At 57.8% G+C, this 26,082-nt stretch overlaps 1 protein-coding gene across 2 annotated transcripts; it reads left to right on the top strand.

The window, feature by feature from the left end:
• IFFO2 (intermediate filament family orphan 2) lies at positions 1–25,566 on the top strand. 2 transcript variants are annotated; one of them, XM_088136857.1, is made up of 9 exons: positions 1–623; positions 14,774–14,834; positions 15,597–15,692; positions 17,444–17,584; positions 18,633–18,775; positions 20,096–20,216; positions 20,837–20,929; positions 21,107–21,237; positions 21,407–25,566. In XM_088136857.1, exons 1-9 carry the CDS (start codon positions 103–105, stop codon positions 21,510–21,512), a joined length of 1,413 nt encoding a protein of 470 aa, XP_087992983.1. In that variant the 5' UTR covers positions 1–102; the 3' UTR covers positions 21,513–25,566. The 2 variants fall into 2 exon arrangements, with proteins under 2 accessions (XP_087992983.1, XP_087992984.1); XM_088136858.1 differs by lacking the exon at positions 17,444–17,584.
• The last annotated feature ends 516 nt before the right edge of the window (positions 25,567–26,082 follow it).

Consider the following 26,082-nt stretch of genomic DNA (forward strand, 5'->3'; position numbering starts at 1 on the left):
CCCGCGCGGGGCCGCCTCATTCGCCGGCGAGCGCGCGAGCGGTGCGGAGGTTGCGCGCGCACGGCCGGGCCGCGGCGGGCCGGGCGTCCGTCCGCTGAGGCGATGATGCTGGGCGAGCCGGCGGCGGCGGCGGCCCTGGCGGAGGGCGGCGGCGGGGCGCCGCCGGCCGCGGCGCTGCGCAGCGAGCTGGGCTCGCACCTGCACCTGCTGAAGGGGCTGAACGTGCGCTTCCGCTGCTTCCTGGCCAAGGTGCACGAGCTGGAGCGCCGCAACCGCCTGCTGGAGCGGCAGCTGCAGGCCGCGCAGCCGGGCGAGCTCGAGCGCCGCCTGCGCTACCGCCGCTTCCCGCGCCACCAGGCCGTGCAGACCGACCCCGCGCCGCCCTCCGGCCCCGCCGCCGCCGCCGCCGCCCCGCCCTACGGCCGCCTGCCCGGCACCATCTGGAGCTACACGCAGGTGCGGCGCACGGGCGGCGGCGCGCTCGAGACGCTGCAGGGGCCCGGCGTCTCCTGGGTGCACCCCGACGGCGTCGGCGTCCAGATCGACACGCTCACGCCCGAGATCCGCGCCCTCTACAACGTCCTCGCCAAAGTCAAGCGCGAGCGCGACGACTACAAGGGCAGGTGGGTCGCCGCGTGGCCCCCTTTCCCGCGCGGCCCTCCTCCCCGCTGCTGGCGGGAGGCGGGCTGGGCCGGGGTCGCGGCCGGGCCTCGTTCCCTGCGCTGGAAGGGAGGGGAGGGGAGGGGAGGGAAGGAGCCCCGGCCAACAGGGGCCCGGGAGGGGAGCGGAGGGGGCGGGCCGCAAGGCCCCCCCGGCCCTGCCGGATGGCGAGAGAGCCTCCCTGCGCGGCTCTGAGTCCCGGGGGGCCAGCAGAGGCGGATGGGGGGCGGGGCGCGGGGCGGTTGTCGTCCCCCGCAGGGAGCAGCAGCCCCGGACTTTGGGGCGGAGAGTCATCCTCGGAATGCGGGCTTGAGCCTCGGAGATAAGATAACGGGGGGGGGAGGCAGGCAGGGGAGATGCCTCGGCTTGCACATCTGGCCGCCTCTGCCCGCATCCCGGAGGAGAAGGGACGGAGGGGGGAGGCTGGGGACCGCTTGCTGGCCAGGAGCTGAAAGTGGGGGCTTCGGGGAAGAGAGGCGGCTTCCGGGCGAGGCCTGGAAAGGCCCCTCCCTGCAGCCCCAGGCCCGAAGGGGCTTGGGGAAAGGCAGGAGGGGGCAGAACAGCTGGGAGGAGGAGGAGGAGGAGAGGCCTAGCCAGGCCTCGAGGCATTGCCCCCTTTTCGGTCCAGGGGGTGGGGCCCCTTCCCTTCCCTTCCCTTCCCTCTCCTCTCCTCTCCTCTCCTCTCCTCTGGGGTTGCTGCCCCGGAAAAGGTGGGCAGGGAAGCGTTGGGAGGGGGGAGAAAGATTAGCCAGTGGCACTGCGGTGAAAATTGGGGGAGCAGTGAGGGAGGAATGAATGGGGAATCGCCCTTAACGGGGCCTGGGCTTGGGACTGCGGGAGGGAAGAAGTCCCCCGCCCCTGGAGGAAGACAGCGCTGGGTCTGCTGCAGAAGGGGGGCGAGCGCTGTCTGGCCACGAAGCGGATCCTGGCGAGGCATTCCAGAGACATCTGGTTTCCTGCCTGGGCTTTCGGTCGCGGAGCGCCAGTCTCGGGCTTCTCTGAGTCAGTCCTGCTTTTTGGCTTCCGAGCTCAGCGGTGCGGTATTTGGACCGGGAGCGCTGCAGGGGAAAGGTGGCACCCGCGCCAGGCTGCTTGGGCGGAATGCTGGCCTCCCGTTCCTTCCAGCCCCTCCGCACATGGGCCGCGTGGGTTCTGCTCCCCTTTGACTCCTCGGTGCATGCGTGGGCAGATCGGAGCGGTTCGCGTGCCGCTCCGGGGGCGTGAACGTGGGGAGACCCCTGCCCCTCTCGCCCCAAGAGGGCCCTCGGAGTCAGCCTTTGTTGAAAAGAGGCTTCCGCTGGCCTTGAAATCCGGCCAGGTTTCCTGTCCTGCTTTGTGTCAGGCCAGAGTGTATAAGTCTCTCCTTAAAACAAAAAGGGGCTTCTATAAATATAACGTCAGAGGAGGAAGTATTGCATGGATTCCCGCACATCCAGAGCATGGCTTGGTTTCCTCCTCCTCACCCGGATTCTCCCTTTCTTATTCAGCATGTCGTCACTGGGTGGGTTAAATCCAAGGCCTGGGCTGCATCAAACCGGGTTGTGCGCTAACCATGGGAGGTATGTGATGTGCTTTATACGTATTTGTCGCGAAAGCGAGGGCTGCTCTTCTTATTTAGGTAGAGAAAAGCTTGCGTCGGGGGTTGGACCCACGAGAACAGCTTCTGCAGTTGCCAAATGATATACGGGGACCCTCGGGGGGCTGATGGCTCTCAGCCTGATCTCTGAGGCTCTCTTCCTCTGCCCCAGGCTTGTGTGGTCAATCTAGGATCCCCCAGATTCTGTTCCACCACAGCCATGCGCTTCTTCATCAGTAAGGATGATAGTAACAATGGTTGATGTTCTCCCAGCCTTAGGTATAACCTGGAGTAAATTAGGCGGGATTCATCGAGACTCGGTATAAGTGCTCTGTGAACCCAGCCCCGTCTCTGTAGGCATCTCTGTGTTGCCTCCTTCAATGGCCTCCTTGCCCAAGGCCACTCTTGAGCCTAGGGACGGGGCTCTCCAGGCGAAGAGCCCCCCTCCCCACCATCTGCTCCTTGTGCTCTAAGGTCACTGCCCCACGGGCACCTCCCGGCATCTTTGAGAGCGTGTCCGGTGGACAGCAGCAAGGCCCAGCCGAACGTCACCGAAGCCACGGCTGTGCGATGCTGCCCAGACCCCCGGAGTCCCTGGTGGGGAGGGGGCCTTTAACTTTGAGGCCTCCTCCTCGGGTGCATTTGGGGAGGGTGAAACGACCAAAACGCGCAGCTCTGTCAAATGCCCGCGTCTGATGAAGCATCTCACGTGCTCTTTCTTTGTCCTCCTCCGCTTCGTTGAAGTCGCCACTCGACCGGGCTTCTCTCTGCGGCTGCGTTTGATCGGAAGGATGCGCACGTATCGAGGACAGTAACACGTGTGTTTGTGTGTTTGGATCCTCCATCTTGGGGAGCTGATAAATCTCAGAATAAGGGCTTGGGTGCAGTTTGTTTTAGAAGTCGCCGTCAGGTCTCTTGGGTTAGTCTCAACCCCCCTTTATAAGGGTCCTTCTCTCTCCTTTTTGAAGAAACTTCTTGCTTTTTAAAGTTCCTCCCAAAAGCCGAGGGCGCCGTCCTTCGGGAGCTTTAGTCCCAGCGCGGGAGGAGATTAATGTGTTGTGGTTCCCCAACTCTCTTAATCGGTTGAGAGGTGGAGTGTTTATCCAGCAGCTTCCTTGCCACGGTGTAGAGGAACCCACTTGTTAATCATCATCGAGCTGGAAATAATTGCTTTCCCCCAGGTTGCGCTTTGATTTTGGCAGATTAATAAAGTCCAGTTGAGACAGGGCTTGTTCCAAATTTGGTACAGCTGGCGAGAGGAAAGGCTGTTGCTGCTGAAGCCGAAGCATGACAAGACTGACAGGCTCTTGTTTTTCCTTGATAAGGATCTTAATAAAAATGCCCTTAAAAGCAATCTATGAAGAATGTCTAAATCAACTGTTGAGCTAAAATATCGGTGTAACAAGATTCAAATGTTACACCAGCAGAGACCGATAAAAATAAATGATTTCTGATAACAGGAAGACATTTCAGCAAAGTTAGGATTTCCTGAACTGTATCCGGAGGAAGTACTAGCAGAGGGTTTTTTTTTCTTTTTTGGTATCTGCATTGCATTTATAATGCAATGTGGTGTGCCTGTTTAAGAAGTAACTCCCCACATTTGACTTCTGTTGCCTTGTAAAATGAAAGCAATATGAAAACTTCTAGAAAAATAAGACTGCTGGGGGGGAAAGTTGATTGGTGTGGTTTAAACTGAACAAAGTAGAATCTGTTCTTCAGCTGTTTATTTATGTTTGAAAATGTTGAAGTGCATTTGGAATATTACAGTATGGTCAAAGACAATAAATGATCCGTTCTGAATGGAGGGAGATAATGCAGTGGGTTGCTGTGAAATAACTAGGGGGTTATTTCGTTCTAGTTATTTCAAATAACCAGAGGGCCATTTCCACCGTAAAAAGAGACTCGCCCCAATACGATGGGGCGTAAGTTGGCCATAAACACTTCCTGTGTGCTGAAACAGCTCCCAGTTAGGCTTTGACTCAGCGCTCCGGGGTGCTCCGATCCTTGATGGTAATAAAGGCTTGATTTAATTGAATGCTCCAGCAACACCCCTAGAGAAATGCCTACTTTTTAGAACTTCGGTGCAGTTTTTCTTTTTCCAGCGAGGCTGCTGACTAATCCTAAGATCTGCTTTTCCATAAAACGTGGAGGTCAGAAAAGGGGCTCCCAGGCTGCTCCTGGCTTTTGATTCCCCCTGGACGATGCCATCTTCTGGGGCTTATCCCCAGGGAGGCTGCCACCAGCAGAGGAAGGACATTGCTAAGGATGTCAGGGGCTGTCGCAGATAACCTCAGAGGTGTTAGCCAGGCTCTTCTGGGAAAGGGTGTGGGGGAGGTTGTGTTAGTTGGCCCGGAATACCCAGGTAGATACGATTGAGGCCTTGCCATAAAGCTCACGAAACCAGCTTGCCAGGGCAGAGGACTCGGCAGGGCAGGCTGAACTCTGGCCCCTCGGCCTACAGAACCACTGCTGGCCAGTGTCTTGGGTGGGGGTGCACGGGAGAAGACGGCTTGGTTTTGAGGCTGTGCCAGGCGTGCATTTCTGGGGCTGGGGTGGAAGTAAGTGAACCCCAGCTGGTGTCTTCAAATGCCATCATCATCAGGTAGCAGGGATCTTAGCTATGCTGCTTGGGAACTTGGGGAGCTGCAGTCGAACACGCGTAGAGAGCATCAGGTTGGGGAAGGCTGGCCTAAGAGATCACAGGCCTCTCCGAAAGGGATTTGATGAAGGAAGGAAGCCCCGTGGCTAGCAGGAATGCACGGGGTCCATACGTTTGTGGCACGCTTGCTGTGTGCTTTGGCCGTGACCCTCGAAGGGAGCTCTGTTTTGTTTTGAAGGTAGAGCCAGCCAAGCAGTCTTGCTCAAGTTGTGTCTGAAGATTACAGGGAAAGTAGAACCTAGAGAGAAGATATTTCTGGCTCTTTACAGTGCATAATCATAGGCTTAAGTGGTTGGAGACTGCGGTCCGAGCACTGGACTGTCTGTCGCTGAAGGGAGCAGGAGGAAGCTGACGCAGCCCTTGGCAACTGCCCTTCCTTGGGCTTCGTGGGGACACTGCCAACATTCCTGGTTTTTTTATATTTCCACGGGCCGTGGACCAGCGCTAAGGCTTCCAGGAGCAAAAAGGCTTCCTCAGTGTCGTCTTAACTCTCTGGGGAGCGGGCCAGGGAATGAAGATTATTGTCCCGACTGGCTCAGCCTGAAATCGAACGGGCCTTGTGAAACGTACAGTCCAGATGTGAGGGGGCAGAGTTTTTGTGCAGGGAAGGCCATGATTTGGGCTGCGGCCCTTCCAGCCCTCGCCAGGCAGCCTTCGGAAGACCCTTCCCGAGTCACCGGACGACAGCGCATCTGTTGTTCCTCCTGCATCTCTCCCTTGTCTGAACATGGCTGTTTTGGATCCTGCGCGAGGGCTGGTAACTGGCAAGTGTCCATCTCAAATCTTTTGTTGTGGTGCCATCTTGATTATTTTTCTTCTCTTTAAAATGTGTGGGAATCGTGTCCCTCCCCCCAGTCCTGAGGGGAGGGAGTAAAATTAATTTGGCCCAGCAAACCGTCTCTTCTGACAGTCTCGTCCCCAAGTCTCCTCCACCCACACCAGCGGGGGCAGCTGAGAGAATGGGGTTCTGTCTCCATTAACAATGTGCCTGGCTTGTTGATCAAGAGATCTGCCCTCCGGTTGCCGTATTGGGCGGACCTGAGTCAGCCGTGACTTGTTCTGGGAGGCCTGTCTCAAAGGGTCATTGGCACTCCCGTGGCAAACGTTCACCCGTCAGGGCGGTTCCTCTCATCCTGCCCCTTGAGCCAGCTACCGCCTGCAACCCACGCCGGGGGAGGCAGATGAAAGCTGCTTGGACGGGTTCTCTTCCCTGGCAATCTGTGGGCCGGTCATCGCTGGCATCAGGATGTGGCCCGAGGATCCTTCTTGCTGGCCCTAGGATCCAAGGGGCATGCAAAGCAGGGTGCCGGGGAGAAATCCCATGGGAGGCAAGACAGTTTGGCCTAGTGGTTAACCACTTCATTAAACCAGTTAGTGGTTAAATCCGTTTGGTCTAGTGGCAAAGGCCCCAGGCTAGAAAGCAGGAGACGGTGAGTTCGAGTTCTGCCCGAGGCAGTAAAAGCCGGCTGGGTGACTTTGGGCCAGTCCCTCTCTCTCAGCCCAGCCCACCTCACAGGGTTGTTGTGGTGGGAAAAAGAGGAGGAGGAGGAAGGAGTGTCAGGTATGTTCGCCGCCTTGAGTTATTTACAAAAATAAGAAAGGCGGGATTAAAAAATCGAGACAAAAAACAAGACTGACTCTTCCTAAGCCAGCAGGGCAGCCTCTTCGCTCCTCCCAAACTTCCCTTCCCTTAGGAGGGGCTGAGCAAATCAAACCGCACTCTGGCCATGATTGCTTTAGCGTTCGCTGCAGCTTTGCTGCTTTCCTGACAAGTTAAACTCTGAAACCAGGTTGGGCTTTGGAGTCCCACTTGTGGGACCAGCAAAACTGGTTCGGGTATAAGGTGCAATCACCCACCCCTGAGCCATCTCTCTCTCGAAGGAGGTGCCAAGGGTTCATTGCCCATCCCCTTCAGCGAAGTAGCAGCGCACCGGTCATCTTTTCGTATGGCCTGTTGCTTTAGATGGCAGGGCAGTTTTATTCCCCCTCGCTGGCCCGGCCCTGGGGCCCAAAGGGGATGCTGGGCTACCGCTCAGCCTCGCAGCCTCGTAAGCGAATGTCACCCTGAAGCGAAGGGAATGAGGTCACAGCGTCTGCCAGCGGGTTCCCAGCAGTCAAGCCTTTGCATTTAAATGGGAAGCGTCCGAGTGTGGGTGTTTTTCCAGCCTGCCAAGGCTTCTTGGGAGTCCCCCACACGGGCGTGGAATGATTACACGGCCCCCGTGCCCAGCAGATGGGACGCCAACCGCCAACGTTTGGTTTCCTGCCCACGGTTCACGCGTTGGCAGCTTTATGCAGGGTGTGTGGATGGGCAGTGCTTGTGTGAGAGAACAGGGATCGTGCTGGAGGTCTGGGGTGGGCCAAATAAGGGGGGAGACCTGTGGGGCTCCGGCCTGCGCCCACTTGCCTTGCTTGGGGGCATCCAGGGCATGGAATCTGGCCCCTGCTCCTGTGGGGAAGCGGAGGAGTGCCAGGGGGCTTTTCTGCAACAAAATTATGCCGTTAAGACTCTGGAGCCTGCTCACGTCTGAATTTTGCAGCAACCCACACTCTGCTTACGGTTGCCCGTGCGTGCGCACGTACCAGCTAGATTTTTGTGACGTCTTATATCGGTCTACCTGACCCCATGCCCAGCTGGCAGCATTAGGCCAGTCCTGCGCCTCCTTTTCCGTAGCTCCCTGCATCTTCGCGTGGCGACACGGCCCAGCCACCTCCGACTTCTCCCCAGACTGCTTTCAGCGCCTTGAAATCTTGCTTAAAATTCAGCCGAGTATTAATGTAACGCAGCTAGTCTGACAGGTAGCTTACAATGTGGTGAGATAGATATTGCTCAGGCGAGAAAAACGCTCTCTGAAACGTGAGTTCTGTATTTAATTATCTTGCACCCTGGAGCTCTTTTCACCAAGCTAATCCTCTGCTCTTCAGATTGCCAGAATAATTACCGCTTTCAAAAGCGAGCCCGAAAAACTCTGTTTTTACCTCCAGTTATAATAACGACAGCGCGAGAGAAAGCAAAGAATGGCTTTTTTGCCGCAGATGTTCCATAAGCTGTGCTGCTAATTGTTTTTCCAGTATGACTTGGATCATTCGAAAGCAGCTAACATTCCTCTCGCTAAGGGATATTTTTGGAGCAAAAAGCGGCCGCGCAATTAGGCTGCCGAAAGGAGAGCTGGTTGCAAAAGTTGAACTGGTTCTGGACAGGCGCGGCTGCCGTCTGTCGCTCTGGAAAAAGGTGTGAAAGGTGAGGGTGCAGCTTTTCTCGGCAACGTAGAAAAGCCCTCGGTCGTGGCTGCAAGAGGGGAGGATTTTTCAGCCACCTTGGGATTTCTGAGTGGTCTCCCATCCAAGTATTGACCAGGTCCAGCCTTAGTTTTTGGGCTCAGCCTGGGTCCTTGAGGGCTGCCTCAAGGGTGGAAATACATATTCTTCTGTAAACATACTTATCATACGCTTGCTTGTACGTTAGCCGCTGTTTTGGTTTGCGTTTTTAAGCGGTTTTTGAGCCGCTTTGGGGAAAGCGTGCAAAGGGACACAGATGGTTAGAAGCGCTAAGAAATAAACAGCCCTTCTTCTTGCTGGCACTCTAAACCACTGAACAACATTGCCTGACGCTGCAAGACTTTCTTGATATACAGTGAAAAGGTGGCACAGAGTTCCCCTCGCCCGTGGACCAATTTGAAATTGGCTTGCGGATATAATGAATCGTTCAGCGCTTTCCCCAGTCCTTTCTCGGGGAACCCATCTGGAGCTGATTTAGTTTTGTTAACTCTGCCCTTGTGGCGCGCCAGCCTTCGCTCCAGGAGCAACTCCGTGCGGCCGGATGTGGCTTTGAATCCTTCCATGAGGCGAACATCTGTTTTGAGAACTGGCCTGCTCCGGGTGGCTTCTGAATTCAGTTTTGTTCTGCTGAATCTGGAGCTCGGCGCTGGTTCAAAGGCTCGCGGGGCTGCCCTGCAGCCCTGCAGGGAAGGTGCTTCAAAGGCGGTGGCCCCTCCGGGCCCCTGGTCAGAGGACCCCTTGCTTTGTGCTCAGGCAGCCCACGTTTGTGTTGCTCCAGGGAGCCCAGGCCACGTCTCGCCTCTTGGCAGAGGGGGGAGGGAGCCGCATCTGCTGGGCCTTTCCGTGTGCCTCTTAAACGTGCCTTGGACCTGCGATGCCCCGCGGGCCCTGGAGGATCCAGATCCAGAGCAAAGTCCCCATCAAATGAACGGGTCACGGGCAGGGGAGAAGGTCCCCGGGACGACCCACAAGCAGGCTTGTGACCTGTGGACGGAGCTGCATCGTGTGCCAGCCGTTCCGACAGAACCATCTGCGGGAAAGCTTAAAATTGGCTCGTCCCGTAATGTTCTGAATAGAGGTGGGCATTTACGGATTGCAGCAAGTGGTCCCTTGGCACCGGGTCTGGGACGTGCCAGGCGATCCGAAGCTGGCTTGCAACCCTTGTGTTTGATTTCAGGGCAGTTTCTTCGCGTTGAGGGAGGGAAGGAGACGTGGGAGCCCAGGGTGCCAGGATCTTTACCCGCCGTCAGCTAAAGCACTCCGTTGCCAGTCCGGTGGGCTGTGCCCCGCTCAGATCTAAGGCCGAACCGTGGGGTGCGCAGCTAAGATGTGCGCCCTGCACGTTCCCTGCATGGAGGTGTCTGGGGCCATTGCGTCTGGGGCCGAGGCACCCCCACCCCGCCTCCTGGGGCTTGCAAGGCTTCTCACTGCTCCCCTCCCAGGAGTCGCTGGGGTCCTGACCCACACATTCCACAGCCCTGAGGTCTCTGGGTCACATCCCCCTTCGGGGGGGAAAGCGTGTGCGTTTCCATGTCGGAGGCAACTGGTGAGAGCAGATCAGCCACCCGCAAAACAGAACGGGAGGCGCTCCCCCCCCAGCCCGGTGACGCCATTGCGTGGCTAACGTTGCTGGACTAGAAACAAAGGACCCCCCAGGCCTTAGCCGGGGTTTGCTACCCAAAGAAGCCGTGGCTTCTCTCCCGAAGGCTGAGGAAGGAGTGCCCACGTTGGCTGGTTGCCATCACAAACCCCGAGGGACGGAGGCTGGGGCACCCGTGTGCGTGTGAGCGCAGCCCTTTTCCCTCCCCTCTCCCCTCTCCAGAACCGAGGAAGAAGAGGCGCGGCGCCCTCGCAGGGAATCGGCCCCCGCTTCGCTCCCCGGGGAGGGCCGGGAAAGGCCCCGGCCAGAAACCCCGGAGCGCCGTTTGGACGGTTTCTCTGGGCAAGCTCCGGACCGCTTCTTCGCTTGGGAGGGCGCTGCGCATGAGCCAGGGTTTAATAGATCGGCTGTTCCCATTAAGATTAAAGCATTTTGCATGGAGCTCTTCAGGAACCGTTTAATTTTCCGTTTTAATCGGAGCCCAGGGCTCAGCGGGACTGAAGTGTCTGGTCTGTAAACTCAACTGGAAGAGACTTAACCTCAACAGAATTGTGGGGAAACTGGCAAGTTCTTCTGCCAGCTTGCGTGGGTCACACACACGTGCACACGCACACGCAGTCAGAGAGCCGAGCCTGCAGCGCAACAGTTCCTCGGTTTTCTCAAGCCGCGCAGCGTTTTGGAAAGCCAACTCTTCCTCAAGCAGCTGCCTTGCAAACGCCAGCAGAGCCGGGGAGAAGGGCTTTGGCCCACTCTGGGCACAGTCCTCCGTTATCGCTGTACGTTTATCTCCCTTCCTCCTCTACGACTTAAGAGTGGATTCGCACACCTGCCCAGCAGCCTCGTGCCCTTTCGGTTGGCGCAGATGGGGTAGAGCAGCCTGTTTTTGCATCTTCGACAATTCAGAGGGTGGTGGTGGTTTTTTTCCTGCTTGCCTAAGGATGGTTCGGAGGCCGCCGCCAATTTAGGGAAGCGCCGTGTCACCTCGCACTGCCTTTCCTCCTCTCCCGGCCCCTCCCAAAAGGATCTAAAGCCGTTTTTCTGGCTGGAAAAACGTGGGTCTTTTGCTTTAAACGCTGGTCGTCTGCTGAGTGACCTCCGTCTTTGATCGGCAGCCTTCCCGGGGTCAGCGGAGGGAGGTCCCCCTGCGGTTCAACGTTGTTGGCCGCTGCTGAAACCAAATACTGTCGTCCCAGCCTCCGAGGGTTTTTTTTTCATTTTCTCTCCCTGGGGTGGAGTTTTAGAGCTCGAAGGCTCCTCGCGGGTATCCCACCCTAGTTATTTTCTGCAGCGCCTGGCCGGCACTGGGCTGTTTACGTGATGGTTGTGCCCCCCTTCCCTACCGTTTCCTTGACGCCTGTCGCTGCCCCCCTTAGGGCGGGCAAAGAGTTGGGGAGGGGCCTCCAAGCTTGATTTTCCCAGCCGTTCCTGGATTCTGTAACTGAAGGACAAGCGGTTGGTTAATTGGCTGGCGCGATGCACCGTTTTGGTTTTAGGATTAGAGTTGGAGTTATTTGAGGTGTTTAAAATGGGCTTGTTTTATTTTTTTATGTTCATGTGCTGCCTTCCAGAATGCAGTTTCTCCAGGGTGGGGGTCAGCAGACTAACCCCCCCCACACACAAAAAACGGAATGTTCCCTAAACTGAAAAGCCACAGGGGATGGTAGAGCTGGGATGGGGGCATCCATGAGGTGCGGGGTGCCATGCGTGGGGCTGCCACGAGGAATCGGGAAAAAGTCAGCGCCGGGTTGGAGCACGTGGGGCATCCGGTTCTTTGGGATGCGCCCGCCAGGTCTTGGGAAAGCATGGGCCTCCGAAAGACGCATTGGCCCCTTGCCGTGGGCAGGCGGTGGCAGCACGTGTCTCCGGTCCGTGGCTGAAGCGGGGCCACCGCCCTGCTGCAATTAGCTGTGCTGCCACCCCGGGCTCCGAGTTCCTCCTGCTGCCCTCTTCGCTGGTGGGGCTCGTGACAGCAGAGGGCTGCGGCCTCCCTTTGAAGCCGTGAGCAAGTCTGGGTGTGACGCTCAAGCCGGCTGTGATGCCTAATGCCCACTTCCTCTTTCCCGTTTGCTTCTCGCCCTCCAAAGCTTGAACCGGCTAGCCCCATGGTGGGGGAGCTCCTGCTGGGGGCTTTCAGGGGAGAGGCAGGGGCCCGGACGGGCGTCCCTCCAAGCATCCGGTGGGCCTTCTTTGGCAGCGGAGGCGTCTTCGGGAATCACTTGGTCCAGGAAGGAGAGTTTGCCAAGGGAGGGGTGCCAGGTACCTTGGTGGCCCAATGCTGTTGCAAAAGAGCCCCTCCCTCTTTTTGGCACCCCCCCAGCTCCCCAAGCAACGGTACCCAGTTCCCGTCCAGCCTTTCTCTTGAGAAGCGTAGCAGTGTGGTTCTCCCTTCCAGTTTGGGGGAAGGTGGGGTGTGGGCACCTGGCCTCCCTTTCGGGGACTCACAAAGCCAAGGCAGGCTGTGGCGAGCTTTGGGGTGGGGTAAGCAGGCAGGTTCCCCCCCCCCCCGAGATGGCCTAATGATGCAAGAGTTAAGCTTAAAGAGCCCCGTAGCCGACACAGAAGGAAACCCTGTTGTGGCCTGAAAAGGATGCATTTCAAGCACCGGCTTGCCCCTGCGCCAGGAGGGCTCTGTCGGCCTGACCGGTTCCCCTCCTGTGTCGTTTGGTGGATCTTTTGGGCCACGTCCGGATTCTCCCTCGCCCAGCCACGCAGAGGCAGCTTCTGGTGCCGGAAGGAGGGCGAGGCTGCGGTGACGGGGCCCTCCGGGCGAAGGGCTGGCTGGCTGACCTTGCCTGGCCCAGCGATTCCCAGGAGCTGCAGAAGCGAACGTGGGAACGTCGGTAGCAGCCAGGCACTCTTCCACGGCTGCCTGGGGCACAGGAGGAGGGCGTGGGTCAGACTGGGGTTAAAATATTTTGGAGTCGGGCCTTTTTTAAACAGGATCCCAGTAGCCCCAGTAGCGGTGACTCATCCGCTAACGGCCTTCTTGCAGACCGTTTATTCTTCTTGGCCCGCTCTGGCCTCGCACATCCTGCCGGCTGCAGCCGGGCTTGGGGGCGGGGGGGGCTGACGTCTGAGCCGAGTCTAGCCGGAACAGCTTCCGCCCGCAACGCGAGCGGGCGGTGGGGTTGCCCGGAGGAGGAAGGGGAGCCTCGCCCCCGCCCCGGCCTGCGGGAGGAAAAATTAAAACGCAGCGGCCTCCCTGAGCCTGCCCCCGAGGAGAAGCTAATGGATCAGGCGGGCGTTTTCTTGGCTTCGGGAGAAGGAGACGTCTGCGGGGAGGGCTGCTGGTTCAGCATCTCTCGGGCACCTTGAGAGCAGGGCGCTTGGATCGCCTCCAGGCCCAGCATCCCCGGTCCTTGTGGCGCTTGGAGAAGGGGGAGCTGGGAGCCCCGACTTCCCTGGCCCCCCTCCGCGTCACGCACTGCGCTTCCTCGGGCTGTGGGGTGTCAGGATCTGGGGCCCCCCAATTCGGGGGGGGCTCAGCAGGCCTGCCCTTTGCAGAAGCGCGCTTGGGAAACTCACGTGGGACCCCGTGTGGAATCCAGCGTCATGGGAGAAGCAGTCGAAGCCAGAGATACGTTCCCTTTTTGTTTATTTTCATAACGGATGGGGCACCCTGACTTCCCATTAGCAAAATGCAGCGTTTGGCTCTTGTTCAAAGCGAGCCGTTCTCTGTCAAGAGGATATAAATAAGACGGCCTCGCCATCAATACCAGCGAGGGCAGGGAGCTTTCAGGTGGTAAAGCGCCCACCCCCTTTATGCCTCCGTCTTCCCTAAGTAAGGGGAACTGGTATTATTGGAACCTCTTTCCTTGGAAAGCCAGTTAACTGGGCTGGGACCTCGTGATGGGGGTCAGCAAGCATCCTGCCGGCTGATTCCCCCCTTGGTCAGAAGGACCAAGGGCTGGGGAGGGTGTCTTTGCCCCTTGGGTCACTGGGCTCGGGCATTAGCCGTAGGGGCACGCTTTCCGCCCAAGTGGCTGGAGGCCGTTCGGTTCCTGAGCTGTTTCCTCCTGATCGAAAGGCAGGAGAAGATTGGAAAAGGCCTCACGGCTGCGTGTCCAGCAACGCATGCGCTGGGTCACTGGAGTTGAAGTCTCAGATCGCTCAGGCTAAAAACAAATTCCAGGGTCAGTATTTTAGTCGGCCTATAAACAGCCGGTGGTGAAAAGCAAGGCTAGAAATACTTCTGCTGGACCACTTTCTGCTCAAGCGAGCAGTTGCTTATTAGGGATGGGAGGAAAGAGAGAAGAGATGTAAAAATGGACCTGGCCGTCTTGTTTCGCAATGGTGTTGGGGGGGGAGCCCCACCAGCACATTCGGAGGCAGTCTGTGAAGGGTTTGGGGTGCACATAATGACACAGCCGCCACTGTTGTTCTTCCCTTCTGAAATGGTCCCCTTGGCACAGAACTGGGTTCTGAACGCGCGGGGTCAGAGGAGCAAAACGTCTCTGCCAACCTGACCTGGAACTTTTGGAGGCTTCGAGGCCACACGCGGCAGAGACCTGGCTGAGGAAGTCCACGGCAGGAGACTTCCTGCAGGCGTCTCGGCCAGCTACGGTTCCAGGCAGCGGCAGACTTCCGTTTAAAACTAAGAAGGGAGTTGAAATCCCCTTGACACATTTTGGGGGTTGTGTGGTTTGATGTAACGAAAGCGGTGTTGACAGGCTTTCTAGCAAACTCAGTTTGGTATTTTGATTTTGACTTGAAAGCGAAATTCTGGATTCTGCTGAGTATTCCTACCCATGGCCGCGAAGGAAAGCCAGCCCCTTTGAGCACATTTCAGAATTGGGGTCGAGCTCCTCACCCCCACCCCCAAAAGGATAAGCTTGGTTTTTGCGTGAGAGAAGGAAGGAAACCCACCCAGGAAACCCTAAATAAAACTTGATCGATTCAAATGTTTGTGGGCTGAAAAACTTCACAGTTCAGGCCCTGTGAAGGAAGCATGAAATGCTCTGCCTTCCCCTCTTTCTAATCTTGCTCACTTCTCTTTCAGGTGGGAGGAGGAGCTGGCCAAGCGGATGCGGTTGGAGTCGGTGGTAGAGACGCTGCAAGAGGTGGGCCTGAAGAGTGGCCGGGCTTTCTCCCGTTGAGGCGTTTGGTGGTTGCTCCCTGGTCATCGTGACGGGACCTCTGGGTGTTTGGGGATTCCAGTCTCTGTGCTGGAGATGGAGCGGAAGCCTCTTTCCTCGGGGGATAAGAAAAGCAACGGAGCCCCCTGAGCAGGGAATCCCATAGGGCTGCCGGGCCTCGGTCAGGGCACCAGGGAGCAGGTCAGCTGCAGCCATCACGAGGCGCCCTCCGTGCTGTCCGCAGGGGCCTGACTTCCTGGCTCTGGCCAGGAACTGGAAGCCATTCCTCCTCTGGGACTGGGCTCCGCTCACCGAAAGAAGAGCAGCGTCTGGCAGCCCTGGGCATCCTCCCCTTCCCTCTTTCTTGACCCCACGGAGGGTTGGGTGGAAAAATAGGCGTCGTTGCTGCCCGAGTTGGGCTTGTCCCTCCTGTCTGCAGTCGGGCATCGCAGAGAGAGCTTGGTAAACCTGGGCGGACTCACTGCAGATTGAAAGCAGGGCCGTTTTGCCAGCAGCGACAGGTGGAAAGGTGTGGCCGCCCTCCTAAAAACAAGAAAGAAATCCGTGGGTTGTAGCCCCTCCGCAAGGTGTAACCAGGTTGGGAACAGGTGGTAGATTAGAGAGAGGCTCGTGCTCTGCTTCGTGCGCCTGTGGGCTCTGCGGGATCAAGGTTAGTCCTAATCATAATGCTTTGGGTCTGATTCCTGAGTTTGCATCCAAGGGGTCTCTCCTCCCTCCTCCCTTTAGGAAGCCCAAGAAGCCGAGGCTCTCCAGGAGGAGTTAAACGAGAAGATCGAGAGGCTCAAGGCCGAACTGGTGGTCTTCAAGGGTCTGATGAGTGACGTAAGTGCCCGAGGCGGTCGTGGCGGGCCGGGCTGCGCTGCCTCCCCGAAGCCCAGCGGTCGTTCTTGTGACGCCGCCAAAGGACAGAGAGGGACGAGATCGCTGAGGGCTGCTTGTAGTCAGTAGATTGCCTGCCTGGTATGACCCAATGCATCGGACCAGCCCGCTCGCCCTCGCCCTGCTTCCCATCCGGTTGGTGCCGATGCATTAACTTGCTGCTCTCCTCACAACCCCGACGTCTCCCCGGCGGCTGGCCGTGCCGGGCCCGAGGGGCAGCCTCTGAAAGAGCCCCCCCGCCCCGCATGGCGTTTCCAGAGCAGATTGTGTCCCTCCCACAAGGCTGACGCACTCCCGTCCCCTGCGCTGGCTCAGACGACCTCCTGGGTTCTTGGGGTGCCACTTTGGGGACAGGGGTCGGGAAGAGGCTGGAGCCCAGGTGCAGGAAGGAAGAGGGCCCCCCCTCTTTCTCATTCAGGGGTTCCGAACACATCGAGTTTGGGTTTCCTTCTGGCATGCGGTCTCGCCTCGTTCAACCCTCCCGTGCTCCCGTTCCCCTGGCCGCGTTTAGAATTCAGTTCGGTTTTCAGGGGAGAAGTCCATGACCAAAGCATCTTGTCCCACTTTCTGCCCCTGAAAACCAGCGTGTTGAGGTAGCCATGGAGAGGCCAGGCACGTGTCCCCCCCACCATTGGGGCACGCAGCGCTTTTCTGACCCCTCCGGCAAGGCAGCCTCCGCTTGTGCCGTTCTGCGAGAAGGGAAGGCCTCGCTGAGGTGTGGTGTCCACAGCCACACTCAATTAGCTGCACAAAGCCGGGAAAGCTTGTGAACAAGGGTTGCTTAACGTGCATTAGAGGAGCCATGTTTTGGGATTGTGAAACCTGTCTAGTTTTTTCCTAGCTGTGCTTGAAAGGAAGCCAGAGCGCAGGCTTAGAAAGCTATCTGGCATGGTTTCAAGTGTTGGTTCTGTTTTCGAAAGCCCGAGTTGCTCAGTCCATCTTCAGGCGGTCTTTGTGGAAACTTTTTTCAAAGTACTGCAGGCCGGATATCGAAAGCATGACCTGCTGGCCCTAGACAGAATGTCAGGTTTCCTTGTTTACCTGCGGCAGACGGAGTTGGACCTTGCTGCGGTGGGCTTTCCCCCCCTCGTTCGTTGGCCTTGACTCCAAGACTCTTAATCCTTCATCTTAGCTGAAGAGAAGAGCCTTTGGGGTGTTTGAGGGTCATCTTGGCAGAAAGACAGAACATTTGGCAAAGCCGCTTCTGTTCATCCACTTGGTGTGGACCCCGAACCCCGTTAGGAAGCGAAAGCAGATCGAACGAGGGCCGGGCTGTCGTCGCCTACAAGTTTAACCCCCATTCCTGCCCAAAGGAACGTAATGGGCCAGGTTTCTTCCTCTCGTGCGGGTGGCCCATAGGGAAGAGGAAGCTGTTTTTCTCTCAAAGCGGACTGGCGAGTTTCTTGGGTTGACTTTCTCTTTAAAATAGTCCCCGGATCCCCCGTAGAGGTTTTTTCCTGGGCAAGCCCACAGCAGATCCCCCTGAGCAGCTAGGGCTGAGAGCCTTCGAGGTGAAAGTTTCTTGCGCCCCTTCTCTCCACGCTGCTCCCGGTGGACTATTTGTAACGCCTGGAGAAGAGGTGGCGTTTGTGCGAAGGCTGGCGGGTTCTGTTGCAGGAGACCCTTCCGAGGATCTCCTCTGCTCTTCTGAACCGTATGCATGGAAGGTAATCCCCCTGCTGTCCTTCCCGCAGCCTATGACAGACCTGGACTCAAAGATCCAAGAGAAAGCCATGAAAGTAGACATGGACATCTGCCGGCGAATCGATATCACAGCCAAGCTGTGCGATGTGGCACAGCAGCGCAACTCGGAAGACGTTTCCAAGATATTCCAGGTGATTAGGCTCGTCCCGTCCGGCGGAGGACATAGCTGTGTTAGGGAGAGGAAGCAGGAGTCACAGTCCGGCTGAGGGGGGGGGCCGTCTTCCCCACGAAGAGGCTGACCCCCTCCCCTCTTCACGGCAGGGTTCAGAAGACACCCGCAGACGCCTAGGAGGAGTAGCATAGCTGTCAGGAGGCTGTACTCAGAAACTAACCACCAGACCTCTGGCTAGGTGCGGAAGTTAGATTAAGCCAAGCCTCGAGCCGTCTTCAGGGAGAGCCCGTGAGCCGGTGGGTGGCTGCCCGAGCCACCCGTTGGCTCCGAGGCTGTTCCGGGAGGAAGCTGCGGGCTGGGTCCCCCCAGGGACCCTGATTGCCCCTGATGTTCGAGGTGGGGAATTCTTGCACCCCAAGGCTGTCAGGAGCAGGAGGCAACCCCAGAATCACAGCAGCTGCTCGAGTCTGGCCACCCTCGGGCCTGCTCACTTGAACGACGCTCGATGTCTGACGGTCGCGAATGAGCCGACTTTTCATCCTCTGGGTGAGGGGGGGTCTGACACTAACCGTTTGGCACTTCCAGTCTCTTTCCTCTGATTTCCATTCTGCATAGCCCCCTTTCCCGGCCAACGGGGCCTGATTTAACTCTGCCGGCTGACGGACACGGCCGTGGGTTGGGCTTCTCCCAGGGAGAGGCCCTGCCGCCGCCACCACCACGTTCAGTGGAGGCCAAGAAGACGATTCCTGCGAGGTGCTTGCTACTCTGCAGCTTTTCGCCCCGAGCCCCCCCAGCTGCTTAAGCGTCCTCCTTTGAGCCTCTGCATGGCTGGCTGAGTCGCCAAGGCCCGTGGCTTGCTTCTGCTGCGCGCCGCCCCTCGGCTTCCCTGCAGCCTGTGACTTAACAACTCTTGTGTGGCTTGTGTGCGCCAGTCCCGGGGAAGGGAGCGTGACGCTCGGGAGCTTTCTCCCCTCCCGAGTGCTTCTCTGTCTTTTCCTGCTCCTCTCGCGGCCGTGGTGCAGCAGCTCGGGCGAGGCTGCCAGTGATGGCCCTTCTCTCCACTTAAGGTGGCCTCCAAGAAGAAAGAGCGCAGGCTCACGTCAGAAGAAGACGTGCCCGAGCAGGACACAGACAATGCCCGCTTCTCGGAGGAGGAAGTCAGCTGCTCTCTGAACATCACCGATGAAATGAAGAGGATGTTCAATCAGTTGTGAGTACCTGAGCGGCCAGAGAGGTTTGGGGACCACCCTGGCTCGTCCAGTTAGGTGGCAGAGAGGCTTTGCTTTCTCCAGAATCTGGGGGCTCTGGCCAGAGAAACTTGAGGCCCCGCATTCTCCAGGAAGCCCCACCCCAAAGCCCCTTTTCTTGGCACAGCCTCCCGAGACAGGCTGGCTCTGATCCCGAAGAAGAGCCCATCTTGCCCATCGCCAGGAAGAGAGCTCTCCTCCTGCTCCTCTTCCCTGAGTAAGAGGGGGCTGAGTTTGCAAAGCCAGCGTGGCTTTCTCAGAAGTTGAAAAGGGATCAGCAGCCTGGCCCAGTTGGGAAAAGTGGCCTGGGCTCGACTCTCTTTGTCGTAAGATTCGGGTTGACCTCAACTTCCTGCCTTCTGTCTGTGCTGCTGGGAAGGCGGTGAGCTCAGGAGGCAAGCATCTCTCCCAGAGAGTGGGGGGGGGGGTCTGTGTGTGCAGCCCCTCTGGGCTCAGCATGGCCAGTTGGAGGCTTTGGCGTTGAGCTCTTGACCCCTGCAGGCTTTCCGGCTCTCTGAAGCGGGGCTTGTCTTGGCATACAGTGGCCCAGTGTCACGTTGATATCTTTTGGAGGGGAACCACCCTGGTGGCATTTACTCCCCGACAGGAGGCATATTCTTTCCCTGGAATGCCTTTTACTTGGTTTGGGGAGGGAGGGAGGAGATGGATGGATGGATGGATGGATGGATGGATGGATGGATGGATGGAAGGAAGGAAGGAAGGAAGGAAGGAAGGAAGGAAGGAAGGAAAGAAGGAAGGAAGGAAGGAAGGAAGGAAGGAAGGAAGGAAGGAAGGAAGGAAATAAAAAGAGGAAGGAAGGAAGGAGAAAGAGGAAGGGAGGAAGGAGAAAGAGGAGGGAGGGAGGGAGGGAAGGAAGGAAGGAAGGAAGGAAGGAAGGAAGGAAGGAGAAAGAGGAAGGGAGGGAGGAAGGGTGGGTGGACGGACGGACAGACAGACAGAGCAGCCAGTAGCAAACACGGACAAGCATTGCTCCCCTTCTGGGCTGTGTGGAGGGCAGACTGGCACTTGATTCGGGCACGGCGGCTTGAGCAGAAAAGGCAGGGCCGTAGGTTAGCGCAGTGCGCCCCCTAGAGGGCAACTGTGGAGCCGTTCTTGAAGCAGGGCCAGCCTGTTGAGCAGCGGAAGGAAAGGCAGACGGGGGGGGGCGGGGGCTGGAAAAAGTCTGGTTACAAAGCCCGTCTTTGCTAGCACCAGCAAGCCCCCGGGCTTCCTTTGAAGCCGGCGAAGCAAGAGTTGTAACACAGGGGCATATCTCCAAGCAGGCGCGAGACCTTTGATTTTGATGACGACTGTGACAGCCTGACTTGGGAAGAAAACGAAGACACTTTGCTCCTGTGGGAGGACTTCACCAACTGCAACCCCACCGTCGAACTCCAAGGAGAGGTGAGTCGCGCAGCGGCTCCCTCGCCGCCCAGCAGGGACGGCGGTCTGCGGCCCGCGTATGGCTCTACTGAGCCAAGCTGCCTTTGGGGGGTCCTCTCGCTGGTGCCTTTTGCTCGGGTTCTGGTGGGGGTGGCACGAGCCCACTTTTCGTTGGAGAACTGCTGTTAGCCAGGTCAAACGTTTAAATATTAATCTCATTCTGCCAGCAGACACGGTGATGGTTTAATTTTAAGTCTGGCTCCTTAACTGATGGTTGGCTCCAGTCAGAGCCAAGCCAAGGTCGCAGTGGCTCAGGCCACACAGCTGCCCTCGAGAACACTTTGGGCTTAGCTCAGCATTTTGAGAGGCCGGCCAAGGTAGGGTCCCGTTCGTTGGACCTGAACGTAGCAGCAATGTTGCGAGAGAGGCGGATGGCAGGCGTGGGGCCTGCTCCACCTCAGAGGGGCTGGCGGTTCCCTCCCGAAAGGGACACGTGCAGGCCTGGACCCCGAGGAAGCACCTGAGGAGCCGGTGGATGAAGCCTGCAGAGAGGCGCCTCTCATGCGTGGGCTGCTTGGGGCCCGGCGGGCGGCCTGGCTCGCTTGCCTCTCCCTAAGGCTGCGTCTGGGTTTCTCTTTCAGCAAGAGGAGAACCTGGGCAACTTGATCCACGAAACAGAGTCTTTCTTCAAAACCAGAGACAAAGAATATCAGGAAACGATAGGACAGATTGAGGTAAAAAAAAAAAAAACCCACGAAGCAAGTTCCTGTCTTCCGAAGCGCTGACCTTTGCCCGCAGCCCGAGTCGCGCCGGGCTTGCTCAGGCACGAGAACCGCTTGGCCAAGGCTCGGGCCCGGCCCTTAAGAAGGGCGGGCTCCTGGTTAACGGCCCGTCCTTCTGCCTTTCCCCAGCTGGAACTGGCCACAGCCAAGAGCGACATGAACCGCCACCTCCACGAGTACATGGAGATGTGTAGCATGAAGCGGGGCCTGGATGTGCAGATGGAGACCTGCCGGCGACTGATCAAGGGCTCTGCTGAAAGGTCGGGCGGGAGGAGGGTTGCGCTGCCCTGCTTTGCCCAGAGCCCCCCAGCGGGCGTGGGAGGGCGGCAGGGGGAGGTTGGTCCCGCGCTTGCGGCTCAGTTCCTTCCGTAAGCCGAGGCGCAGGTGGCAAGGGCCCAAGCCCGACCCCTTCTCTCCTCCCTCCTGCAGGAATTCCCCGTCTCCCAGCTCCCTCGCCAGCAGCGACTCAGGGAACACGGATGAGATTCAGGATGACTTTGACAGAGAAGCAGACGTTGAGCCGATGGTCAGCTGATGAACGCCGGAGTGTCGGGGCCAAGGGGGTGGGGGGAGAACAGAAAACTAAACCTGGACAAAAGTTGAAAACGGGCAGCATGAGGGATCCAGGACTCCAGCGTCCTCGGCCGGCGTTCCCAGAGGCTCGGTCTCCCGCGCCTCCCGCGTCATCTCAGGATTGGTGCTGTAAACTTTTGTACTGTTCCGTCAACGACAAATGTGACAAACCGAAAAACTGCATTCTACCCGTGCCTTTGCCCAGGCTGAGCCCTCCGAGCTCCCCCGGCCCGCCCACCTGCTTCTGATGGAAGGCAAGCTCGCAGGGGCGGGCGCCTCTGCCGCGAGGGGGGGACCGAAGAGGCTTCCGGCCGAGGCCGCGTCCTTCTTTGCAGCCGGTGCCCTGGGGCGGCCCACCCAAGGCCTGGCCCCGAGGTGCCAGGGCCTGGAATTCCTGGGAGCCCAGGGCAGGGCGAGGACAGCAGGTGGGAAGGATGGTCACGGTTTTAACTACTATGCAAAACAAAAAAAAGCAAAGCGCTTGCTCGCCTTACTTGCGCGGCACATCTGGGCCTCTGCTGCACTTGGGTTCCTCCCCCAGGAGGAAAGCCGAGCGCTCATCCGTTCGGGATCCCTGGCCGGGCCCCGGGACCGGTTCGGTTCTGCTTTTTGGAAGACCCTCTCCGGCCTCGCGCGGCCAGAAGGCTGCGTTTCTCTGCTGCTCCCCCGAGTGTCGGGCGTGTGGTTCCTGGGCTCGGGGGCTCCGGGTGATGAGGAGGGAAGCCATGGGGTGCAGCAGGCAGGGAGCCCCCACACCGGGAGCCTGACGCCCGAGATGCCGTTCATTTTTCCGTTTCATTGATGCTAAGTATTACATGGGGACAAGGGGTGCAAGCGCCACATAGGAGAGTTCGGCGCGCTACCCCAAACACGCAGCCCTACTGAAAAGGGAAGCGAGGCCCCTGCTCCCGCCCCCAGACCCCCCGCTCATGTTCGGTGGCTGCAATGCGTGTGTTGGGACCCGCTTGCCAATTAATCGCTTGGGCTTTTGTGGGTGGCTGGCTTGTGATGTGAACTGTGGCAGGGCTGGGGTCGGTTGGGAAGACCCCCTGTCCACAACGAACGCCAGCTAGCAGTTCCCCTCCAGCTGAGCACCGTTCTGCACTCGGCCTGGTGTTGAGACTCGCCTGAGGAGCCACGCGGCTTCGGTCCCGCGCAAGCGGCCGCTGCGCCAAGAGGGGCCCTCCGGAGACGGGCTGCCTAGAGCACTTTTCCCCACGACACAGGGAGCTTGTTGCAATCAGACACTATTTTGCAGGGTGGGGGGGGTGATTCTTGTTCCAAAGTGCTTTTCCTCCACAAGTTTTCTAGCCAAAGTTGCATTCCTTTGTCTTCTTTCATCCTTTGGGGAGTAGGTTAAACACGAAGCGCCCACTACTGCTTCTTTTATTTCTTTAAGGGTTGATTCTCGGTCCTTTCCTAAAAGTATGCCTTGGGGTCACGGAGCCAGGGTTTAATTGTGGCTGCTATAGTTGGTGGCTTTGCGGAAGATGAGCAGTATGCCTCCCCGAGCCAGACGCCTCCGAGTGCCCTTGAACATCTGTCAGATTTCACAGTTGTTTAGCTGCCAGGCGGTGGAGAATTTGCTCTTCCGTCGCCGCAGAATTGGGCAGCTTATGAATCTCTTGTTTCCTTGCTGCTCGGTCGTGTGTTGTATTATTTTATTTTTGAGCGCAGAAGCATGGTTTGGTGTTGACGCTTTTAATGACTAGCATGTGAATACGGGTTTGAGGGGGTGGGCATGGTCAAGGGCTGGTTCTCGCTGGGGGCAACCGGGTGAGGAAGGCACTGCCACTTGGCGTAGGGCACTCAAGGACAGTCTGTCTCTTGGCTGGAATTAGATGGCCCCTGCGCCACTCTCCACCGGGGGTCCCAAAAACTCAAGATGCCGGCTGCACAATCACGTCCCCTCTCCTCCTTCACGTGCACGGGGCGGGGAATTTCACTCCGCGGCCTCCATCTTGACTTTTTCGACCCCCGTGGATGGCCTGGGCACTTGTCGCGTAGAAGAAGCTGCATTTCTTTTGTAGGTGTCAAAGGGAGGTGGGAAAGATTTGCATAAGAATAAAGTTAGGATGATACGGTGTAGTAATGGTGAAGGTGGTGATCGTCAATATTGTATGCGGCCTGTAGTTAGGGTCTTGTCTTCACTGTTTGGAGACTGGGGGGGTGGGTGTCCCAAGTGCAAGATTCAAGGGTGAACGGGGCAGGCACGTAATTGCGGTTGGCAGCGTCCGGCGCGGCTTCGTTTGGCTGCACTGACCCAGTGGGCAGGGAGGCACTGCCTTGAAGGCGGGCGTCCGGAGCGATGCCAAGCGCATCAGGAAAAGCAGCGGTGGGGCTGCTGGGCGTACTTTGACGACCACCTTTTCCCCCTTCCGTAAGGCTGTAAATACTTTGTTTTGTATTCCTAAGGCCGTGTCCGAGCGACACTTTTTAAAGACTTACCAATCTTGTTTCCTCATGGGTTTTTAAAGGGGGGTGGAAGCTAACAGTTTTTCTTTGCTTGTTAGTAGGGTGATGGCGATCTGTCAAATTCCTAAGCAAACTGGGTTTGTACAAAACGCGGAGAGAGCCTTCTGCGTACTTCATGAATGCATGTTGTTTAAAAAGAGAAAAAAAAAAGAATAAAATGTCCAAAGAAACCATACCTTGTTCCCAGGACTTTATAATTTAATCTCAGTCCAAACAATGGCGAGGAAGCCGTCCTGTTTCTGAAGTTTAAGCCCCTGTGAAATGCCCTGATGAGCTCAGAGATTCGTTCCTCAAAGTCAGCATCGCGCTTTTCTTACTGGGGAGCACGTGGGGGAAATGACTTAAGACGCAGAGACACCATGCCAGGGGCGCGTCCCAGAAGTCCCCCCGCCTGGGTTCCTCCCAGCGTCTCTGGGACGAAGCCGAGATAACAATCCGGGATTCCAGCGTGACTCTCTTGCGTGTCTTCCGAACAGGCCCGGCGGTCCTGGGGAGTCCCTTAAAACAAGCTCAGCCTGGTCCCGTAGCGGGAGGGTGGTTCTGAACGGAAGCAACGGTTTTCTTTTCCCCCCACTTAGAAGCAGCACAGCTTCTGGGCATCGCCACCAGGCTGGGCTTCGCTTCCTCACTGGCACGAGCGGGCAGGAGGCTGGTAAGCCGCCTGAGCCGGAAACCCTTTCTGGACGTTCGCCGAGCCACTTAAGAACAAAACCGTGTTTATCGTTTTAAAACAGGCCCACGGACTGCCGCGACCTCATTCGGAGCCATGTGCAGAGTCCACCCTCGGGGGGGGGGGCGTGAATCGGGGGGGAGAAGGCTGATTTAGAGCAATAGCTGTCACCCCAAACCTCATTCCTCTTTCTTGGGGTTGCCCAAGTGTTTGATAAAAGCTGACTCTTGGAATGGAGATGTTTACTGTGTTTGTGCAAACTGTACTTTGTATTCTGTATATTAGCCTATTTTCTGGGGGGGTGTAACCACGTACTTGTGCTCTTGCCAGAAGCGTTTCTTAAGCTTGCTCCCAAAGGGGTGTGCGCGCGCGTGTGTGGTTTTTCCCTCTCTTCGCAGACAGTGCCTCTGTATTTCAGAGGCGCAGAGGGCTAGGGGCACGAGCTTTCGACAGGGCACGGAGAAGTTGTCGGGAGCCTCGGACGCTGGGCCCTTCCAGGGGGTCGCTTCCACCCGCCCACCAGTGCCAAACCTTCCATACATGTTGAGCCAACCTGTTCTCCTCCTCCTCCTCCTCCCCCCGCCACGACGCATGACACGCTGGCTCCCTTTTCCACGGTGGGCTAGTTGTCCCCTCCTGTGGTCCTGTCTTGGAGAAGGGGGTTCTGCAGTTGGATTGCCCCCCCCAATCCTCCCTTAAGAACGGTGGTGTTTTTTCTCCCCTCCTTTCGTATGACCATGTACCAAACGGGTTTCTCTATGAATCAGGGACGTTCTTGAAGCTTCTCGGTGGGGTGGGGGGCAAACGGGGTATGATCATTCTTTGTTTCAAAGGAAGAAACCCCTGACAATAAATGCCAAACTTTCTGGTTACTAAACTTGCCTGTCGTTCTCTTTCTTCCACCCAGAAGACACCATTTCCAAATGCAAGCCCTCTTTCTTTCCTCTTTCCCTCCCTCCCTCTGGCCCTGGGTCTGGGGCCCGACTGCCTGGGTTTCATAAAAGGGTTCAGGAGGAAACACAGGGCCCTTTCGGACAAGCCGGGCATGCGCACGTCCCAGGGTTCATCCAGGTTCCCTCCGAGGGTCAGGGCCGAAGTCGCTTAGGGCTTGAAAGAGCAAGGTCAATGCAAGAGGGAGTTGTGCCCAGAGAGCAGCTGGCAAGGAGCGCCAGGCTGTCTCAACAAGCGTTGCCAATCCGTGCCCCTTGCCCTGTGGCGGCCTGGCTGCCAGCTCAGGAAGGTCCTCTCCGTATCCCCCCTGCGAAACAAGGTGAGGCCGTTTGGGTGGGCAGAGGCCGATGCCCAGGGCGGAGTGATAGCCCCCTAGCCTGGCATCAAGGGCCAGGGGCCCATCAGGCGGGCCAGAAGGGTGCCACGGCCAATGGGA

Source organism: Python bivittatus, unplaced genomic scaffold (assembly GCF_059951505.1).
Source record: "Python bivittatus isolate LINGU-HERP-01145 unplaced genomic scaffold, Pbiv_v1 ctg000090_np1212, whole genome shotgun sequence".
In the NCBI taxonomy this organism is placed as follows: Eukaryota; Metazoa; Chordata; class Lepidosauria; order Squamata; family Pythonidae; genus Python; species Python bivittatus.